Source organism: Heloderma suspectum, chromosome Z (assembly GCF_057233095.1).
Source record: "Heloderma suspectum isolate Gila_16-S chromosome Z, 16-S_ref, whole genome shotgun sequence".
NCBI classification, from domain to species: domain Eukaryota; kingdom Metazoa; phylum Chordata; class Lepidosauria; order Squamata; family Helodermatidae; genus Heloderma; species Heloderma suspectum.
The window spans coordinates 9129938-9149210 of record NC_139476.1 but is presented as its reverse complement, the minus strand read 5'-3'; the positions used below and the strand labels follow the sequence as shown (position 1 = coordinate 9149210).

At 48.3% G+C, this 19273-nt stretch overlaps 1 protein-coding gene across 1 annotated transcript in view; it reads left to right on the top strand.

Annotated features, from left to right (window-relative positions):
- Positions 1 to 11521, top strand: part of LOC146333626 (cartilage intermediate layer protein 2-like) — a 35817-nt gene extending 24296 nt beyond the window's left edge. The window contains exons 6-9 of the mRNA XM_084826216.1: positions 1482 to 1796; positions 4857 to 4965; positions 6172 to 6329; positions 7600 to 11521. Of these exons, the coding sequence (XP_084682342.1) occupies positions 1482 to 1796; positions 4857 to 4965; positions 6172 to 6329; positions 7600 to 9986 (2969 nt within the window). The 3' untranslated portion in view covers positions 9987 to 11521. The remainder of the gene's footprint in view (positions 1 to 1481; positions 1797 to 4856; positions 4966 to 6171; positions 6330 to 7599) is intronic.
- The last annotated feature ends 7752 nt before the right edge of the window (positions 11522 to 19273 follow it).

Below are 19273 nucleotides of genomic sequence, written 5' to 3'. Positions count from 1 at the left end.
TTCCTTCCTTCCTTCCTTCCTTCCCTCCCTCCCCCATTCCACCACTGCCCCAAGACATTTTGCTGCCTGAGGTGAAGGCTTCGATGGCATGTGCACACCCACACACCCGGTCTGTGTCCAAAACAGAGTGGCAGTTGATGCTTTACGTCAGCACTGATGAAGGGACAGGACCCTCCGCTGCACCGGAGGGCGGCAAGCTAGCTGAGGGCATGCAGGACACGCACAGCCACGTCACCACTGCTTCCCACCACTGCCCTGGCCTTTGCTGCCTGAAGCAGCAGCCTCACACCAACTCCTTCCTTCCTTCCTTCCTTCTGGTAACTGAATGCTACAGCCAACTGGGCACATTCCAATCCTTGAATTAATTTGGGGAATCCTCCTAGATAAGGCAGATGTAAGGGGGGGGGGTGAAACGAGTGCAGAGCATACAGGCTTCTCCACACAGGGCTTTTATTCTGCAACTGAGATTGGTCATCCACGGAGATCTGAGGGTCCTTTACATGACGTCATCAACCTCCAGGGCATCTCCTGCACTAAATGACCTTTATCCCTTTTTTTTAAGATTGGAGATAATGAACTCTTAAATTACGGTGTGTTGAGTTCCCTCCTGAAAAGAGGAAGTTGCACAATAAAAGGAGCTAGACCACAGCACCATCTAGTGGCTTTATAATGAAACATATAAAAAATGCAGATAAGGGGGGAAAGGGGATGGGGAAGGGAAGCACATATATAAAGAGCCAGTCTGGTGTAGTGGTGAGAATGGAACCAACTACCTAGGGAGGTAGTGGGCTCTCCCATGCTGGAGGCATTCAAGATAAAGCTGGAGAGCCATCTGTCAGGGATGCTCTGACTTGGATTCCTGCATTGAGCAGAGGGGTGGACTCGATGGTCTTATAGGCCCCTTCCAACCCTACTATTCTATGATTCTATGAGTATTGGACTGGGAGCTGGGAGATCCAGGTTCTAGTCCCCACTTGGCCATGGAAGCTCACTGGGTCACTTTGGGCCAGTCACAGACTCTCAGCCCAACCTACCTCACAGGATTGTTGTTGTGAGGATAAAATGGAGAGGAGGAGGATAACATAAGCCACCTTGGGTTCCTTGCAAGAGGAAAAAAGGCGGGGTATAAATGCAATAAATAAATAAAGGGAGCCCGTCGTGATCCTGCATTTAAAATAGGAGCAAAAAGCCCTAGTAAAGTTGCAGGATTGTAGCCTGTTCTAGAAATGCTCTATGTCTGAAACAAGGAAGGATGAGAACTACTCATGTGCATTACTCTGCATTATCCATTAGTTTGGATAAGGATGGATTAACGAGGGAGCTTATTACTGTGCAGGAATGGAATAGGGAAACCAGCACAGCCCTCTCTTGCTGGGTCATGAGTGGTTCTGGGATGCTGCTCCCATGGGGACGCACATGTCCCCCACCTAGTTTGGCAGAAAACCGTGATCCAGCCCTCCTGAATCTAGATTTGTTCCTAGCTTGCCAGCTCAGCTGTGACGTGGGCCTCCCCAACAAGGACTGCAGCAGCTGTACCTGTCCTAACCACACACTCTTTGGCACCGTACGGAGTGTGGAAGGCACAGCTCTCGCCAATGCCCAGATATCTCTTGTGGACCGGCCGATGGCCCTGCTGGCCCGAAGCAACCGCCGGGGCCAATTCACTGTCCGTGGCATCTGCATTGGAAGCCAGACCGATGTAAGCGCAACGCTTGAGCACTTTGCCCAGGGCAGCGTCTCCACGGTCACCAATGGCTCTCAGACATCCCTGGTGGAGATGGTGCTCCACAGACTTGGTAAGAGCGAAGCGGAGTGGAGTCAGATTTGGGGGAGATGAAGAAACAGGGGCAGCGTAGCTCGAGAAGGGGGTGGGTTATTTATTTAAAGTATTTTTATCCCGCTTTCCAGCCAAAAAGGCTTCTGAAGCAGCTTACATATAATTAGGAAAACAAGGCAGTCCCCTGCGTGCAGTCTTGCCATCTGAAAAGACACGACATACAAGGACAAAGAAATGGGGAGGGAAAAGGGGGGGAATTAAGTGCTTCTCTACACTGGGCTGTTGAGATTGGTTACTCACGGAAGTTTGCGGGTCCTTTACCTGACATCATCAAGCGCTAATGTCCTTTATCCTGTTTTAAAAAAAGATTGGCGATAATGGGCTATCAAATTACAGCGCGTGAGTTCCCTCATGAAAAGAAGTCACGCAATAAGAGGAGTGAGACCACAGCACCATCTAGTGGCTGCATAATGAAACATATAGGACACACATCTGTCATCATCACTACTACTTGCTTGTTGTTTGTAGTAGAGGCAGAGAGCCAGGGAGCAAATAAGCAGCGGCATCTCCTGCTCCTCCTTCTCACCATCACCAGAGCGAGAGGCGGGTATACAAGTAGGTTGCACTGGTGAAGAGGAGAAGCAACTCCAGGGGGCTTTTGTCAGTGGGCCCCTGCTGGGGTGTGAGCCCTCGGCAGCTGCCCAACCACACCTACCCTTGACTCTGGCCCTGGGTTGGACTACATGGCCTCTAAAGTCTTTTCCAATTCTATTGATCTGTTTTTCTAAAAGGGGATTAGACTGTTAGTGACAATGAGCATGCAGGTTCAGAGGCTGTGTAGCTCTGGATACTGGTTTCTGGGTCAGGGGAAAAATAGTGGAGGGACTGTTGCCTTCATGTCTTGCTTATGGGCTTCCCAGAAACATCTGTCAGGCCACAATAGGAAGTAGGATACTGGACTATTTGGAATTTTGGTCCAGTGTAACATGGCTCTTTTTGTGTTTTTATTTGTTCTTGGGTAAAACTATTAATGAATATATATATATATATATATATATATACACACATTAGAACCTCTGTGCACAAGAGCAGTCTATCTCTGAATGTTAAATGCAAAGGGTGCGGTCCTTGTTGCATTTAATGACACAACTAAAACAATGCACAAAAAGAATCTTGATGCAATTGTACATGCAGTCACATCAACATTACTTTTTTCAGGTTTTTTTGTTTTGTTTTTGGTCTTTTCGAAATATGTGTGTGCATCGTTAACACAGAAGCCAGGGGTGGAGAGATCCAGATGAACTGAAGGAATCAAAACCTTGAGCCAAATACACCCGATCTAATTCCAGAAGTAATTTGAGAAATTCTCATAAATGAACCGGAATTCAGGAGTGGGTAGCAAACCCATGGAACAGTGAAGGAGGTCAGGAAGGGGTGTTAAGGAAATATTCAAGGCAGCTGAGGTTGAAGAAGAGTCAGGAATTTATGAAAGCACAGACACCGCTGTGGGAGAGTCAGTTGAAACTGAGTCTCGTCAAATACAAGAAACAGGATGCATTTACACAGGCTGTTACTCGGAGAACAAAGAAAACACACTATGCATGCTCAAAACCTAATTTAGCTCAGCAACAGTCTTATCAGTACAGTTGTCTTATCTTCAGGGATGAGCTACTTTGGTGGATAGGAATTTCCTGCTTATAATGGTTAAGTAAGTTACAATTAACTTCTCATGGTCAGACACACACACATGCTCTCAATCCCATCAGGCACCTTGCCTGAACCAAACTACTTACAAAGCCTAGTCAGGGGGCAACTTCTTACCCCTATTTTTTATTATGAGCTGTTTGGGGTGGGTAGATGGGGAGGCTTGAAGTTATTTCAGCCCAAGGCCTGAGTTCCATTTTAGGGATGTACGAAAGTCACTTACCTTTTTGCGGATTGTGTTCATGGGGGGGGGGGAGGTGATCCAGTCCTCCCCCATGGAATCCTGCCCGGCCAGCTCTGCTCCGCAGCAGCTCCACGGAGCAGCTGGCCAGGCCCGGCCGCAGCCGGACTTCCGGCCGCGGACGGGCTGCTGCGGATGCAAATGGCGGCCGCCATAGCGGCCGCCATTTGCATCCTTCCAGGCTGCCGTGATAAGCTACGTAAGAATTTACGTAGCCTATCACGGCATGCCCCCCCAAAAAACAGCGTACGCAAATGGCGGCGGCTACGGCGGCTGCCATTTGTGTTCCCTATTTTTTGCTGTTCTAGCCTATGTAAATATTTACATAGGCAATTATGGCGAAAAAAAAAAGGGAACCGCAAATAGCGTAGTGGGCACTATTTGCGGTTCCCTTTTTTTCGCCGCAATTGCCTACGTAAATATTTACATAGGCTAGAACGGCGAAAAATAGGGAACGTAAATGGCAGCCGCCGTAGCTGCCGCAATTTGCGTACACTGGTTGTGTGTGGGGGGGTTATTCATGATAGGCTACATAAATTCTTATGTAGCCTATCACAGCTGCAAGGACGGCAATGGCAGCCGCAGCAGCCCAGCCGCAGCTGGCCGGGAGACCAGCCGCCGTCGCCACCGCCGCCGCTGCATCCGCTGCATCCGCACCAGGTAAGTTCCATCCCAGGGGATTCCGTGGGGGGGGGGCAGGAGGCCATTCCGCCACAGATTCTGAGGGGCCGGATTCTAAAGAATTCAGCCTCACTGGAATCCATGGCGGAATTCTCTGCTATCCCTATTCCATTTCAGAGAAACTCTGGGACTGCATCCTAATGTTGGCCCAGCCAAAGATGAAGGAGCGGGGACAGAAATACCGAAATCACCAGCGTATTTTAGCTTAAAAACTCTTACTGCAAGCAACTAGGCTCTAGGAAAGGCATTTCAACCTTTTAGAATGGAGAAAAAGGGCAAAAACCAGGAAATCACCAAACAATTGGCAGGTGGTGGAAAGTGGGGTGGCACACGGGGAAGGAGGTGTGGAGAGATGGGTTTTGCCCGTGGGCTTGAGGTTCAAGACCCCTGGGCAGGGTACTTAAAAAATAATAATAATGCAAATGTATTTATTTTATTGCAACCCCTTGGCAGAGAAACCTTACATGGTAGCCCACCCTGAAGCAAAAATGAGGACAGTTGGACAAAAAGTGCAGTTCTGTTGCAGTGCCCGGGGCACCCCCGAGCCGAAAAAATATTACTGGTGAGTGACGGTGCTCCGGAAGTTTGAAACCAGACCCAGTTTTGCAGGGCTACAGAAGGGGCACTCAGTAACTTGAACTCTACGTAGTGCTGGCCCAACAAGTCCCCAAGAAGAACCTTTGGCTGCTGGTGGGGCGGGGTGGGGAGTATGTCCAAAAAGAAAAGCAGAAGGACTCCACCCATTTCTCTTTCTTCAATACTGCCTGGATTCCGTTACGGGTGGGCTAGCATTCAGTAGCTAGCATTCCTCATTCCCCACTCCAGAGGCCCCTCTCTATCGTAATCGTAATCCTTACATTTGTATAGCGCTTCCCAAAGTTCAAAGTCCCATGCGTTCGTGATCTAATTATAATCCTTATAAGCAACTTCAGGATTTTCCATGGGAGGCCAGAAGAATAATTGGTGGTTTGCCACTGAAAATTGGTGGCAAACAGCGACAGTGTGTCAAACAGGTCAAATTTAGTTGTTCTCAAGCTACTTGACCTATCTATAGACACCAAGGCACAGGTCTTCAGTAGAACAGGGCCTTGGAAACCAGCAATCCAAACCAGTCAAGGGAAAGGGCCAAATGAAACCAGACAAAGACAAAAAGCAGGGGATGGGAGAAGAAACAGCAAAGTGTAAAATATTAATCAGATGTTGAGGCCAGGAGGTCTCTGGTATAGATAGACCAGTCTCAAAATGGAGATTCCCAGTCTGAATGAATTAGGGCTTTCTCCACACGAGGGTTTTATCTTGTGATTGAGATTGGTAACTCACGAAAGTTTGCAGGTCCTGTATGTGATGTTGTCAACCTCCAGGGCGTCTCCCGAGCTAAATGGCCTTTATCCCATTTTTTAAAAGATTGGAGATAATGAGCTCTCAAACTGAGATTCCTCATGAAAAGAGGAAATCCCACAATAAAACGAGCTAGACCGCAGCCCCATCTGGTGGCTGTATGATGAAACATATAGGACACACAGATAAGGGGAAAAGGGGGGGCAGGGAAGGGAAGCGCGTGTAAAAGGAACCTGTTGTGATCCTGCATTTAAAATGGAAGCAGAAAGCCCTGGTAAAGTTGCAGGATTTTAGCCTGGGGTAGAAATGCTCTTAGTCTGTAGTAGGTGTTGCAAATATCAGATTACAACTAGCAATGCATTTGGGGATGTTGAAGCAATGACTAATCTTATTTCTGAAATTTAAAAAAAATACATCCACTGTTTTCCAGGTATCACAATGGAACACTCCTGGACCGGAAGGTATACAAATATGACAGCAGTTTAGTGCTGCATGACCTGGAGGCACGCCAAGCTGGGGCGTACCACTGCAAAGCCAGCAATGACCACGGCTCTATCCAATCCTCCATTGCCCAGTTGACAGTCATAGGTGAGAGGCTCTGATCGATTCAGCATCAGACTCATGAAGTTGTATGTTTTCCTGAACAGGACAAAGAGCAGCTTAGAGTTGGGTCGTGTTATAAATGGGGGAAATGGTACAGGGGGGAAGGGTTAAACTTCCCTCCCCCATGGCTGCCTCTCAGTGCTGCAGTTCTAGCCCAAACTGGGGCCTTATGTTAAGATTAATTAAAAGTGATGTGAGATTTAATCACGGATTTCACATGGCTGGTCTAGTTCACCTGTCACGGCTGACTCCTCCTCCTGTAAGGTGAAGGTTTGCTCTGAAGGTTTGAGGCCTGCAGAGGCAAAAGGGGGAAAGGTCAGGCTTAGAGGCCTGGGGTTTTTTTTGTTGGGAGGGGGTATCCCTGAGAGGCGTTGTTTCATTTCCCCTGTTAAGTTTCAGTTTCATTTCCCCAGTTAAGTTTCATTTCTTCAGGTTTGAAGCAGTACTTTTGATTTTGAGGGAGGAGGGTATATAAAGAGAGCGAGATAGCAAGTAAAAGCAGAGTCAGGGAGACCAGAGCCTGAAGAGGGAGCAGGAAGAAGCAGCCTGGAGAAGTCTAAGGACAGCTAGAGTAAAGGAACTTGCGTTTTGCAACTTTTATTTTCTCTTAAGCCCTTTTGTATCACTCAGCACTATTGTGTAAATACCTTTAGTTGTAATTTGCTTGCTTTAAATCTACTAGTAACCTGTTGTGGTTAAATCTGGTGTCTAGAGTGTCAGTCACCCTACACCTACAGCCTAAACCCCATATTTTTAGAAAAGGGAAGGTAAATGAAGGAAGGTGGGACTTTTAAGGAGGCAAGAGATCCTTAAAGAGTTGCTCAGGGGGACCAGGTCATAAGGGGAACCCCAACAGAAGCATCTCTAATGGGGTGCCTGCTTTGTTGACTGCCTCTTGTGGCAGTTGAGTAGTCCTCCACGTCCTTCACTTTCTCTGCTGATGATTATTATTTTTATTTATTTATTTCATTTATAGCCCGCCTTTTTCCTCTTGCAAGGAACCCAAGGTGGCTTACATAATCCTCCTCCTCTCCATTTTATCCTCACAACAACAGCCCTGTGAGGTAGGTTGGGCTGAGAGTCTGTGTCTGGCCCAAAGTCACCTGGTGAGCTTCCATGGCTGAGTGGGGACTAGAACCCGGATCTCCCAGCTCCCAGTCCGACACTCTTGCCACTACACCACGCTGACTACGACACTATCTCACCTGGCTCCTAACGTGGCTCCTATTCTTGTCCTGTTTTTCTCTTGTTTCAGATCCAGGGGCCCCAGCCTGTCTGGCTCAGCCAGAAGAATACCTCATCAAACTCCCTGACGAGTGTCTCCAAGAGGAAACGGGTTCCTACTTCTACAACGTTGGCCACTGTCCCAGTGCCCGCTGTGCTGGGGACTTTGGAGATGGCCTACAGTGCCGAGACCCAGTGGAGCACTGCTGTGGAACGCGGCGCATGGAGGTACGAGAGATCCACTGCACTGGTTACATTCTGCCCATCAAGGTGGTCATAGAGTGTGGGTGTACCTCTTGTACCCAGCCCAAAGTCCTGGTCCGGGGAAAAGCTTCAGCAGCGGATGATGACGAACCCCTGCGTTTCGGTGAGATCTACCTGGGTGCCAAGAAGATTGGCTTCACTGGTTACAAGGGTACTTTCACCATTGAGGTGCCACCTGACACACAGAGACTGGTAGTCAGGTTTGTGGATCGGATGCAGAAATTTGTGGATGCCATCAAGGTATTCCCATTCGACCAGCGTGGTGGGGCTGTCTACCAGGAGGTCAAACTGATGAGGAGGAAGAAGCCTGTTGAGTTGGAAGCAATGGAGACCAACATCATCCCTCTGGGAGAGGTGGCTGGAGAGGATCCTGTTGGGGAGATCATCATCCCGCCAGGGTCTTTTTTCCGATCCAATGGGAAAGCATACAATGGGACTGTGAGGGCCAGTGTTACCTTCGTGGACCCCCGGGACCTTGCCATGGTGAATACTGCCTCCACCGACCTGAATTTCATCAATGCCGAAGGCGAACTCCTTCCCCTCAGGACTTATGGCATGTTTTCCATGGACTTCTGGGAAGAAGAGACCCACCAAGGCTTAGAAACAGGGCGTGTGGAGGTGAAGATGGACGCTGAGCTCATCAAAATGCCAGAACACGTCCAGAAAATGAGGCTGTGGTCCCTCAGCCCCGTAACCGGCCTGTGGGAGGAGGAAGCATCCTTCAAGCTGGTGAAAGGGAGGCGTAGTAAGCGTGAGGAGAGGGCCTTTCTTATTGGCAACCTGGAGATCCGTGAACGGCGCCTGTTTAATCTTGATGTCCCAGAGAACCGCCGCTGCTTTGTCAAAGTCCGAACTTACATCAACGAAAAGTTCAACCCCAGCGAGCAGCTGGAGGGAGTTGTTGTTACACTCATCAATCTTGAGCCCAGACCTGGTTATCCATCCAACCCGCAGGCCTGGGGCCGCTTTGACAGCGTGGTGACTGGTCCCAATGGTGCATGCTTACCTGCCTTCTGTGATAGTCAGCGGGCTGATGCCTACACAGCCTACATCACGGCAACCATGGGAGGGGAGGAGTTGGAGGCTGTGCCATCTAGCCCGAAGCTCAACCCTCGTGCCGTGGGGGTTCCCCAACCTTACCTCAACAAGCTTGGCTACCAACGAACTGACCATGAGGACCCGGCCCTCAAGAAGACAGCCTTCAAGATCAACCTTGCCAAACCCAACCAAAACAACATTGAGGAGACTAATGGGCCTATTTATGCTTATCGGAGCCTGAAGGATTGTGAACAGGCCCCCATCACAGCGAACCATTTCCGGTTCTACCGAGTAGAAGTGGATAAGTATGAATATAATGTTGTGCCTTTTAAGGAGAGCGACCTGACGACCTGGACAGGGGACTACCTTTCCTGGTGGCCCAACCCACAAGAATTCCGGGCCTGCTATATCAAGGTGAAAATTAACGGGCCTCAAGAATACATGGTGCGGTCACGAAATCTGGGTAGTAGCCATCCGAGGACTCGGGGGCAACTTTATGGCCTACGGGACTCCCGTAGCGTCCGGGACCTTGAACTCTATAACAGTTCAGCAGCTTGTGTCGAATTCAAATGCAGTGGGATGTTGTTTGACCAAGAACTGGTGGACAGGACTTTAGTGTCCATCATCCCTCAGGGGAGTTGCCATCGTACTGCTGTCAACAGCTACCTGAGGGAGTACCTGGGCCACCACCCGCCGGTGGTGGAGAACAATGACACGTCAGCGTTCACCATGTTGGCTCCGGTGGATCCACTTGGCCACAACTATGGCATCTACACCGTGACAGACCACAACCCGCGCCTTGCCAAGGAGATTGCCATCGGGCGATGCTTTGATGGCACCTCGGATGGCTTCTCACGCGAGATGAAGTCCAACAGGGGCACAGCTGTGACTTTCACCTGCCAGGAAAAGCCTGTGGGGCGAAAGAGTCTCTTCCAACGCCTGCTGGAATCCCCGGCACAGACGCTGACAGAGATCCGGCGTGAGATGAGCGGCAATGAACAACTGCGGGGCCCTTCCCAAGTAGTGTCGTACCCATCAGGGCTGCGGACCATGTTTGCCTCGCAGACCCGTAGGCCCTCCAGCCGCCGAAGGAGGGTGGGGGCTTCCCAGGTCTGACAGAATGCAATGGGGGAAATGATTTGGTCATCATCATGCGCCCAGCACCCTCTGCAGCTCCCTAACATTGAGTACGTTGGTGGGGAGGATCTCACTGTGGCATCGTTTATCCCCCCACCTCCAGACCATAAAAACTTCAGGACAATAAGGCACAATCTACCGATCCCCTGGCAGCTTCATATATACCAGGGGTGCAGAATCTCAAGTTCCCCAGATGGCTCCTCCCCCTTTCCCCTTCCCCCCAGCCCCTTTCCCCCAACCACCAATCCTTTAGTGACTTCCCAGCTTTTGTGCAGTTTTTTCAGCATTCCAAAAGGCTGAAATGCTTCTCTTGAGGTTTAGCTGCCGGCAGTAAGAGCTTTGAGCTAAAATAGATTTTGGGCCCACCCCCCCTTGCCTTTGGCCCCACCCACTACTGGGAAATGGCCCCCGAAAGCTTTGCCAAAATTGAATTTGGCGTTTGGGCAGAAAGAGACTCTGCACCCAGAACACATGCCCTTCCTTCCCCTTGTAATTCCTTCTTCTATATCTGATTCTTCAATGTTCTCACACTACCTGACCACTAAACCACCTACCCTTCCAGCCCAAATGCTACTCTTTACCTTTCTAGGGAACAAAGGTTTCCGCCTGTTCTGTTCCTTTATTCTCTGGTTCAATCTATCTGGCATGTCACTCCCCCTTGATTCCATTTTAACTAGGACTATTTATAAAATTAATTCCAGAATTCAACCATGCACAGCTTGCTGTTTTTTTCTATTCTTTTTCCACTGGCATCTTCCCCTTGCTGTTCCCCATCTACATTACCACTGTGTAGATGTGCATGGATACAACACTCAGAAAGCAGCATGATTTTACATTTGATTGCATCAAGCCTCTTTTTTATGTGGTGTGCTACTGGTATGTACCTGTGCAGCTGAACACTGGTAAAACACAACACCAAAGGAATCCATCGCAGCAAAAATGCTTTTTTGCAGTGTTTCATCTATGCACGTGTTCACTGGTAATGTTGGGGAGGGAACCATGAAGGAACTAAAAGCTGTAGGCACGCATGCAGCCTGTATAAAATTAATAATGGATAATTCAGAATTCCATAGTTCAGGAAGAAATTGAAATTATGAGAATCTGGGATCAGGGCACCATGATACTTAGGGCTCTGCGGAAAAGATCTGGGGTCCTGGTAAATATATTTCAGGGGGGAAGGGAGGTTCCAGGCTTAGCAACAACCATGCTCTGGCAGATCCTCTCTGGCCAATGGCTGTTTTTGGCTCAAGTTGCCAACCTGATTCACTAGCACACGTTAGATTTTGTGGCTGGAATGGTCTAGCTGCATCACACTGTGAGATATTTCTTCTCACTTGGCAATGCCATTTTGAATGTTGGGAAAAGGGATGGAGTAGCACAGGACGAGCGAGGGGCGGTTCTGTTAGGGTGAGAAATATTTTCTGCACAGGATTTGTTTCTGTTTCCTTGTGGCATGTAAACAATTTTAGGTATATGTTATTTATTGCAAAATATACAATGGTGTTTTCATCAGTGTTGGTGGTCCTGTATTTAATTTCAATTTTTTCTCTCTCAAGGGGGTGGATCCAGGGTCCGTATTTCTCGAGAGGAGAGGTTCCACCCACAGAAGGTCAATCTGGGGAATTTGGGGAGATTCCCTCCTCTCCTACACACACCACAGCCCACCCCATTCAGCAGGGTCACCTGGCGCACAGCATTTTCAGGGGTCTTGAAGGGCTGCCATGGGAAGGAGGGGGTGGGGAACTCCACGTCTGCCAGCACAGTTGATTCAACTTAAATCTGGATCCAACCCCTGGACTGGAAGTGGAAAAGCATTAGAGGAAAGCAGTTCAGTTCAGTGAAGTCAGAAAAAGAAGAGTCCTGGGTGAGCTAAAGCTCCTCTACATTAAGGAAAAACCCCTCAAACTTACCTAGGCTTCGTCTTCTGGAGTGTTTGTGGGTTTACATTGGGCACAATACATGCATTTCCCCCCTCCCCTGGATTTTCCGGGTCCCTTTGCGGGCACCTTCCATATGTTTCATTTCTAAAATATCGTGCAGTTCCCAAATTACACCACCTATTTTATGCCTTTTTTGGCACGCTGGTTTTTTGTTGTTGTTACTGCATTTTTGGCGCTCTTTAAAATGGTGGAATAAACCTAAAAAACAACGAGAGAGGCACTGGAGGTTGATGACATCACGAAAAGGACCCACAAACATCCGTGAGTGAACAATCATTGCGCATGATAAATGCCTCATGTAAAAATGCCCCAAGGAAAGAGTTCCAGGTATAAGGGGGCAGCCAGGGAGAGTGAGGGCTTCTTCGCACAGAGCTATTATCCTGCAATTGAGATTGCTCACTCACGGAAGTTTGCGGGCCCTTTAGATGACGTCGTGAACCTCCAGAGCATCTCCTGCACGAAATGACCTTTATTCCATTGTTAAAAAGATTGGAGATAATGAGCTATTAAATTACCGTGCTTGTGTTCCGCTTAAGTTCCCTCCATGAAAAAGGAAAAGCCGCAAGAAGAGGAGCGAGATCAATGAAACATATGGAAGACTCAGATAAGGGGAAGAAGGAGGGGAGAAAAGGTGTGGGGGAAGGAAGCGCGTGTAAAGGCAGTCTGTCGTGATCCTGCATTTAAAACGGAGGCAGAAAGACCCGTTTTAAATGTGGGATTTTAGGCTGGTGTAGAGATGCTCTGAGCAGAGGTGTTTAAGGGAGCAGGAGGTCTTTGGACCTGATGGGAGTTCCGGGCATAAGAGAAAAATGGCTGGAGGTATGGAATGGGAACTGCTGGCCACTCCGGGTAGTAGCATTCAGAAGCAAAGTTCTGATTGACTACAACACCTTGTAAAACAGGAGTGCAGAACTCCAGGCTCACAGGCCAGATCCAGCCTGTGTGTGTTCCCAGTCCAGTTCTCCAGGGTTCCACAAATGGCCACACCCTTTTGTCCTGACCATGGATCATTTGATAGTTTCCCGGCTTTCAAGCGTTCCCCCCCCCATCCTAAAAGGTCAAAATACCTCTCCTAAGGCTTAGTGATTGGCAGGAAGAGCTTTAAGCTCAAATATGCCAGCATTTTTGGCCCAACTCCTTTTGCCTTCAGCTCCACCCACCACTGAAATGTGGCCCTTGAGAACTTCTCCAACAAGGAAATCATCCCTCGGGTTCAACACCCCTGTCGTAGAAGATACATTTCTTTACAACCCCTAAAACACTTTAAATAATACATGTGACACCGCAACAATGCTGAAATTTGAACATGACCTGTGCTCAATACAGCTTCCTGGGGAAAAATACACCAGCAAATTCAAGAGTGACTTGCCCACAGTGTAGGGGTTGGAAGCAGGATGCTTTGGGGAGCTTTTTTTCTGTGCCAAGCCCATTCATGTATGCAAATTGGCCTGAGGTTTTCTCCCTCCCATGCTGGATCTAGCTTTAATTTTTGTACAGAGATGTGTTGGGGGAGGTTCTTAGAAAGCCAGCGAGGGGGACCTGAAGTGTACAAGATGGATGTTTGGCCAGGAAGAGGGGTAGAAATTCTCGATGCTTGCCTCTGCCTCTCAGTCACACAACCACAACTCTCTTGAGCTTCATACGTCCAAAAGCTAAATGCAACAGCAAGGCAATTATTCACGCCAAGCTATGAAACATTATATATATTACGGATGAGGAGAGCTTGGATGAAGCCCTTGAAAAACCTGAAGGCCTCCAAGAAGACAAAACACTTTTAAAAAGCTGAAGAACCACAGCCAGTTCTAATATCCAGATGGTAGGTGCGGCCCAGAGGTAACTGAAGGACATTCATGCCTTAGGGCTCCTTCGCACGGAGCTTTTATCCTGCGATTGAGATGGCTCCTTCACGGATGTTTGTGGGCTCTTTACATGACGCCGTGACCCTCCAGGGCGTCTCCTTCACTAAATGGCCTTTTGTTCCGTTTCTAAATGGATTGCAGATAATGAGCTGTCAAATTACCCCGTTGTGTTCCGCTTCAGTTTCCTCCGTGAAAAGAGGAAAAGCAGCAAGAAGAGGAGCAAGATCAATGAAAGAGAATGGAAGACTCAGATACGGGGAGAAGGAGGGGAGAAGGGGAGGGGGGAAAGGAAGCACGTGTAAAGGGTGTCGTTTTGATCCTGCATTTAAAACGGAAGCAGAAAGCCCTGTTTTAAACGCAGGATCTTAGGCTGGTGTAGAAATGCCCTAAATCTTAAGGAAAATCCACGGTTCCATCTTGAGTTTCTGGCCTTGTTGCACTGAGTAGACGCCCTGCATGTGAACCTCGTAAGAGCTTCATGGGGCATCTGGTTGGTCACCGAGGAAAGCTAAATGCTGGATTAGACAGACTTTTGGCCTGGCCCACCATGGTTCTTCTTACAGTCTTATGAGTCCAACTCTCTAGCACAGTATTTTACTCTGACTGACGGTGACTCTCTAATGCCCTGGACAGAAGAAAGGCTTTCTCTGTCATTACCTCAAATCCTCTTAACTAGAAATGATGGGGATTGAACCTGGAACCTCCTGCATGCAAAGCACAGGCTGTGTCAGTGAGCTATGGGCCTTCTCCTGAAACAAAATATGAAGCTGCTTTAGCTACTACATCAGATCACTGGTGCATCGAGGTCTGTATTGCCTGCTCTGAATGGCAGCAGTTCTGCAGACTCTCAGGCAGTGGGAGGTCTTTCCCCTCATCTGCTACTGGATTCTTTAAACCGGAGATGCTGGGAATTGAACCTTCTGTGTGCAACGCACATGCCGTACCACTGAGCTACACCCCTCATCTTCTTAACCCACGGGGGCTGCATGAAGTGGCCCTGGAAATCTACCAGCAGGCATAAGATTCAATACAGCAAGGACATTGAACCTCTTTCAACCTCAGGACTGAATTTCATTTTTTAAAGCTTGGGGGGCAGGTAGGGGTACATTCCAGTCATGGGTGGAGCTGAAGGCAAAAGAGTGGTGGGACAAAAATACCAGCCCGTTGTAGCTTAAAGCTCTTACTGCCTTAGGAGAGGCATCTGAACCTTTTCAAATGGCGGAAGAAAACCTTCCTGGAGGTGTCTGGCTAGCCACTGTCAGATACAGGGATCTGGACTACATGGACCTGTAACTCTTTTGTGTCCCTTAAATCATTTAAACTTTGGTTAGTGTGGTTTCTTCTGACTCAAGTCATGAGGACAGGTCCCGATGAAGGCCTGACAAATCCATTCTGCAACCTGCTTGTGGGGATCAACCACCCTTCCCCAACCTGGCACCCTCCAGACGTGTTGGACTGGAATTCCCAGCATCCCCCGGCCAGGCTGGGGACAGCTGGGATAAATTCCTCGTAGACAGCAAGAAGGACACATTCCACTGACAGTTTTTCTTCCTAGGAACCGTGGTTGTAAGAAGTGACGTACCACCAGAGGAACGTGCTTGCTTGCCCTAGTCCAGCTTTACCTGGGGGTCAGGTTTTACAAGTGGCCTGTGGTTGAGCTCTCCTCCGCACCTCTCTCCCTCGCTTTGTTTATCTGCCCTGTTTTCCAGCTCCAGCACCAATGATGAGAAACGCAGGCCCAGAGAAGCGGGCAGCCTGATGCTTCCAGAAGATCATAAAAAGAGGGAAAACATAGACCAAAACCAACCGCCCATTCCATTCCACCTCCCCCGTCACGCTTGCCAGATTGTATCCGCACTCTGCTATTACCCATGGACGAAACCCAAGACAAATGTACAAGATGCTGGCTTCCTCTCCTTGCCTGCATCCTCAGGTGTCACCAAAGCGCGACCGGCGACTTTAGCACAGTTAACATTTGCCAGGCTTCTCGGGCTGGCAAGAGAGACATTTTTGCTTTTTCTCTAGTGGAGAACAGGCTGGAGGGGAAAGGACAAGGAAATAGGGAAGAGATTGGCGGTGCCTTGAAAAGACACGGTGCCAAGTTTGGGCTGGCTGCTTCCTGCAAGGAACTGCGGGGGCCTGGTAGTGGTGGCCACGTATACCTCACCAGAAAGGAGGACACCAGTTTCCATACCAATGTGCATGTGTTTATTTCTATGTATAGATGCAAATTTAGACATCATTACTATAATTTAAGGCGGAGGTGCAGAATCTCAGACCTGGAGGCCAAATCTGGCCCATGTGGGGTCCCAATCCAGTTATCTGGGGTTCTCCAGACAGGCACACCACCTTTTCCCCAACCACCGCTGGTTTCCTGGCTTTTGTGCAGGATTTTTCTGCGTTCTCAAAGGTTTACAGTTCTTACTGGCAGTAAGAGCTTTGAGCTACAATAGGCTAATATTTCGGCCCTTCTGCCCACCACTGGAAGGTGATTCTGGGAGTTGTCGGCCAAGTCCTATGAGGAGTGGATGAAAGGATTAGCAGATTTGTTCTCCATTGCTCCAGAGGACAGAATTAGAACCAATGTGTGGAAATGGAAGGGAAGCAGATTTTGGCTAAACATTAGGAGAAACTTCCCAATGGTAGGAGCGGTTCAGCCATGGAAGAGAGTGCCTCAGGAGGGGTGGGGGCTCTCTTTTGCTGGAGGCGTTTAAGCAGAGCATCTGTCGGGGACACTGTAGCTGCACCAAGCATTGCAGCTCTTGTGTTGAGCAGGGTTGGCCTAGATGCCCTCCTAGGTCCCTGTCCACTCTATGTTTCTAAGCTTGTGCAGCGGTGGGAGAGATCTCTGCATGACCCATGAGCTGCTGCAATTGGAACAGACATCTCTGCTCAGAAATCTGATCTGCTGGAGGAGGAGTGTTCAAACCCCTGGGCTTGGCCTGTGGAGCAGAGGCAGGGGGGCGCTTAAAAATAAGGAGGTGTCATGCCTGACCCAGGCTGAGCTAGGCTGACACTTCCACAGATGAATATCCCAATGTCACAATGTTTGAAGACCATATGGAGGCCCTTACTCCAGCACTACCCAGCAGCATCTCAAGAGAAGCTAGGCTGGGCCTCTGCAGGAGAGGATCTGGGGAGACCCCATGGACAGGGTCCTGAATCACTCTCAGAATCAGAGGGCGTGCCTGTCTACCTTTCTGCCCCAAGGAACACCGGCATCAAAAGGTGAACATGCAGGCAATGGAGCACAGACCTCAAGGCGCAGCAAAACCAGGCTTCCTGAGAGTAAAGGGCCTCCTCGTGAGTAAAGGACTCCTCGTGAGTAGGGAAGCTTGAATGCTGGGAAACTGGTTCCAGCTGGGCCTCGGAGGCCAGGCTACATAAACTCCCAGTTGAGGTCTAGTAGTTGCTGGAAAAACACACCGGTTCTTAGCTCTATGTGTTGTGGTTCCATGTTTCTATCCTGACTGACCCCTGTTGAGACCTTGCTCCTGGAGTCCCCCAACCCTTGGACTGCCTCCCTACGGTTGACTTTGGTTTCTCCTCCAGAGTGTACAGAGACTGTCACTCTCTAGTTGCCCATCCTATGACCTCACTTCCCTATGGTTCAGGGACCAAGCCAAACTAGCCAGGCAGGAGTAAGCTGGAGCAGAAAGATCTCCTTGGGCTTTTCTATTTGAATTTGGGGGGCAGGGGGGTAGGGAGGGGATAGGTTCTGTGAAACTGCCTTCCCGGTTCTTGCGTCTTCCAGCTAGAACATAATATGCTGAGGGATGTGAAGGTGTGTGAGGGATGTGAAGGGGTGTGTGTGTGGAAAATCTTGAACAGGAAAATTTTCCACTGCCCTAAGTCAATTGACATTACATACTTAATAAAGAAAACATTTAAATAAAAAATATGCCATGTTAATTTTATGTGCTGTAGGAACATCTCAAAATTCTTCCAACCGCTAAAAGTAGTTGAACTGAAATATTTGGAAGGGGAGAGGGTTTAAATATAGCCCACTTAGGGTACAATCCTATACACGCTTACCTGGGAGTAAGTTCCACTGAGCTCAATAAGACTCACTTCTGAGCAGAATTGTACTGATTAGTGTGGTTTAAATGTTATATTCAAACAAAATCAAAGTTTTACTTAAAAATTATAGGATACTTAAATGGCATACACTTCCCTTAATCCCTTGCATGACAGATTTTAAAGGAAAAAAATGAAACTTAAGATATTGTTTGTGCTCCTTAGGGAGACTCATTAAAAAAAAAGATAATTACAACTTTGATTTTTTAGATTTGGCTAGTATTGTAACCACTCCAGTTGCCCAATAGGACTTGGCTTGTATTGATTCATCATGCTGCTAATTAATTTATGAAACAATGCATTTCTTAACATTGATTTTTTTCATGGAAAAATATAGCAGCAGAAAATTTTCCGTCCCCCATCACTGGATATGCTAGAGGAATTTTAGCTACAAATGCTCATCTTTATAAATACATTGATGCATTGATCCTAGCGCTTGCCGTTAAAAGAACACCAGCGTACCCTTGTTCTCGTATGCCAGTGAATTCCGTTTGGTCTGGCCAAAGCGTGACAGTAAAGCTGAAGCTGCTGTCGCTGACCTCTGGACAAACAATCAAACAAGGGAAAACAAAGAACTCCTTCAACGCAAAATGAGCTGTGAAAAGTTGAACCCGATCCGTCTTCATTCTTGTCCAGAGGGAAGTGACTTGTGTTTTTGTGTGTGCATTTCACAGCTTGCGACTTGGCTCCCCTTGGTGGAAGACAGCAAATAATAATTTGCATCCATTTGAAATCCGTCTGATCTCGGAAATTCCAGAGGATGGCTTTGGGCACGTGGGTAGCCGTTTTCAACGTGATTCACAGAATCATAGAGTTGGAAGATGCCATTTAGGCCAAATCTAACCCCCCGCTCAGTGCAATCTAGTTTAAAACATCCCTGACAGATTCTTTAGAGCTACACCAGCCTAATATCCAGCATTTAAAATGGGGCTTTCTGCTTCCATTTTAAATGCAGGATCACGACGGGCTCCCTTTACACGCGCTTCCTTTTCCCTCTCCCCTTTCCCCCTCCTTCTCCCAGTTTTCTGAGTCTTCCATATGTTTCATTGATCTCACTCCTCTTCTTGTGGCTTCTCCTTTTTCATGGAGGAAACTCAATTGGAACACAAGCAGCGTAATTTGATAGCTCATTAGTGTGGGAGATGCCCTGGAGGTTCACAATGTCATCTAAAGGGCCTGCAATCTTCCGTGAGTAACCGATCACAGTAGCAGGATAAAACTCCATGTGAAGAAGCCCCACGTCTCTCTGGAAAACCTCCAGTGACTAAGCCCACCATCTCCCCAGGCAGAGTGTTCCATTGTCTGACTACTCTCTGACCCTCAGGAAGGTTTTTCCTGATGTTCAACCAAATACTGCCTTCCTGTAACTTAAGCCTGTTATTTTGTGTCC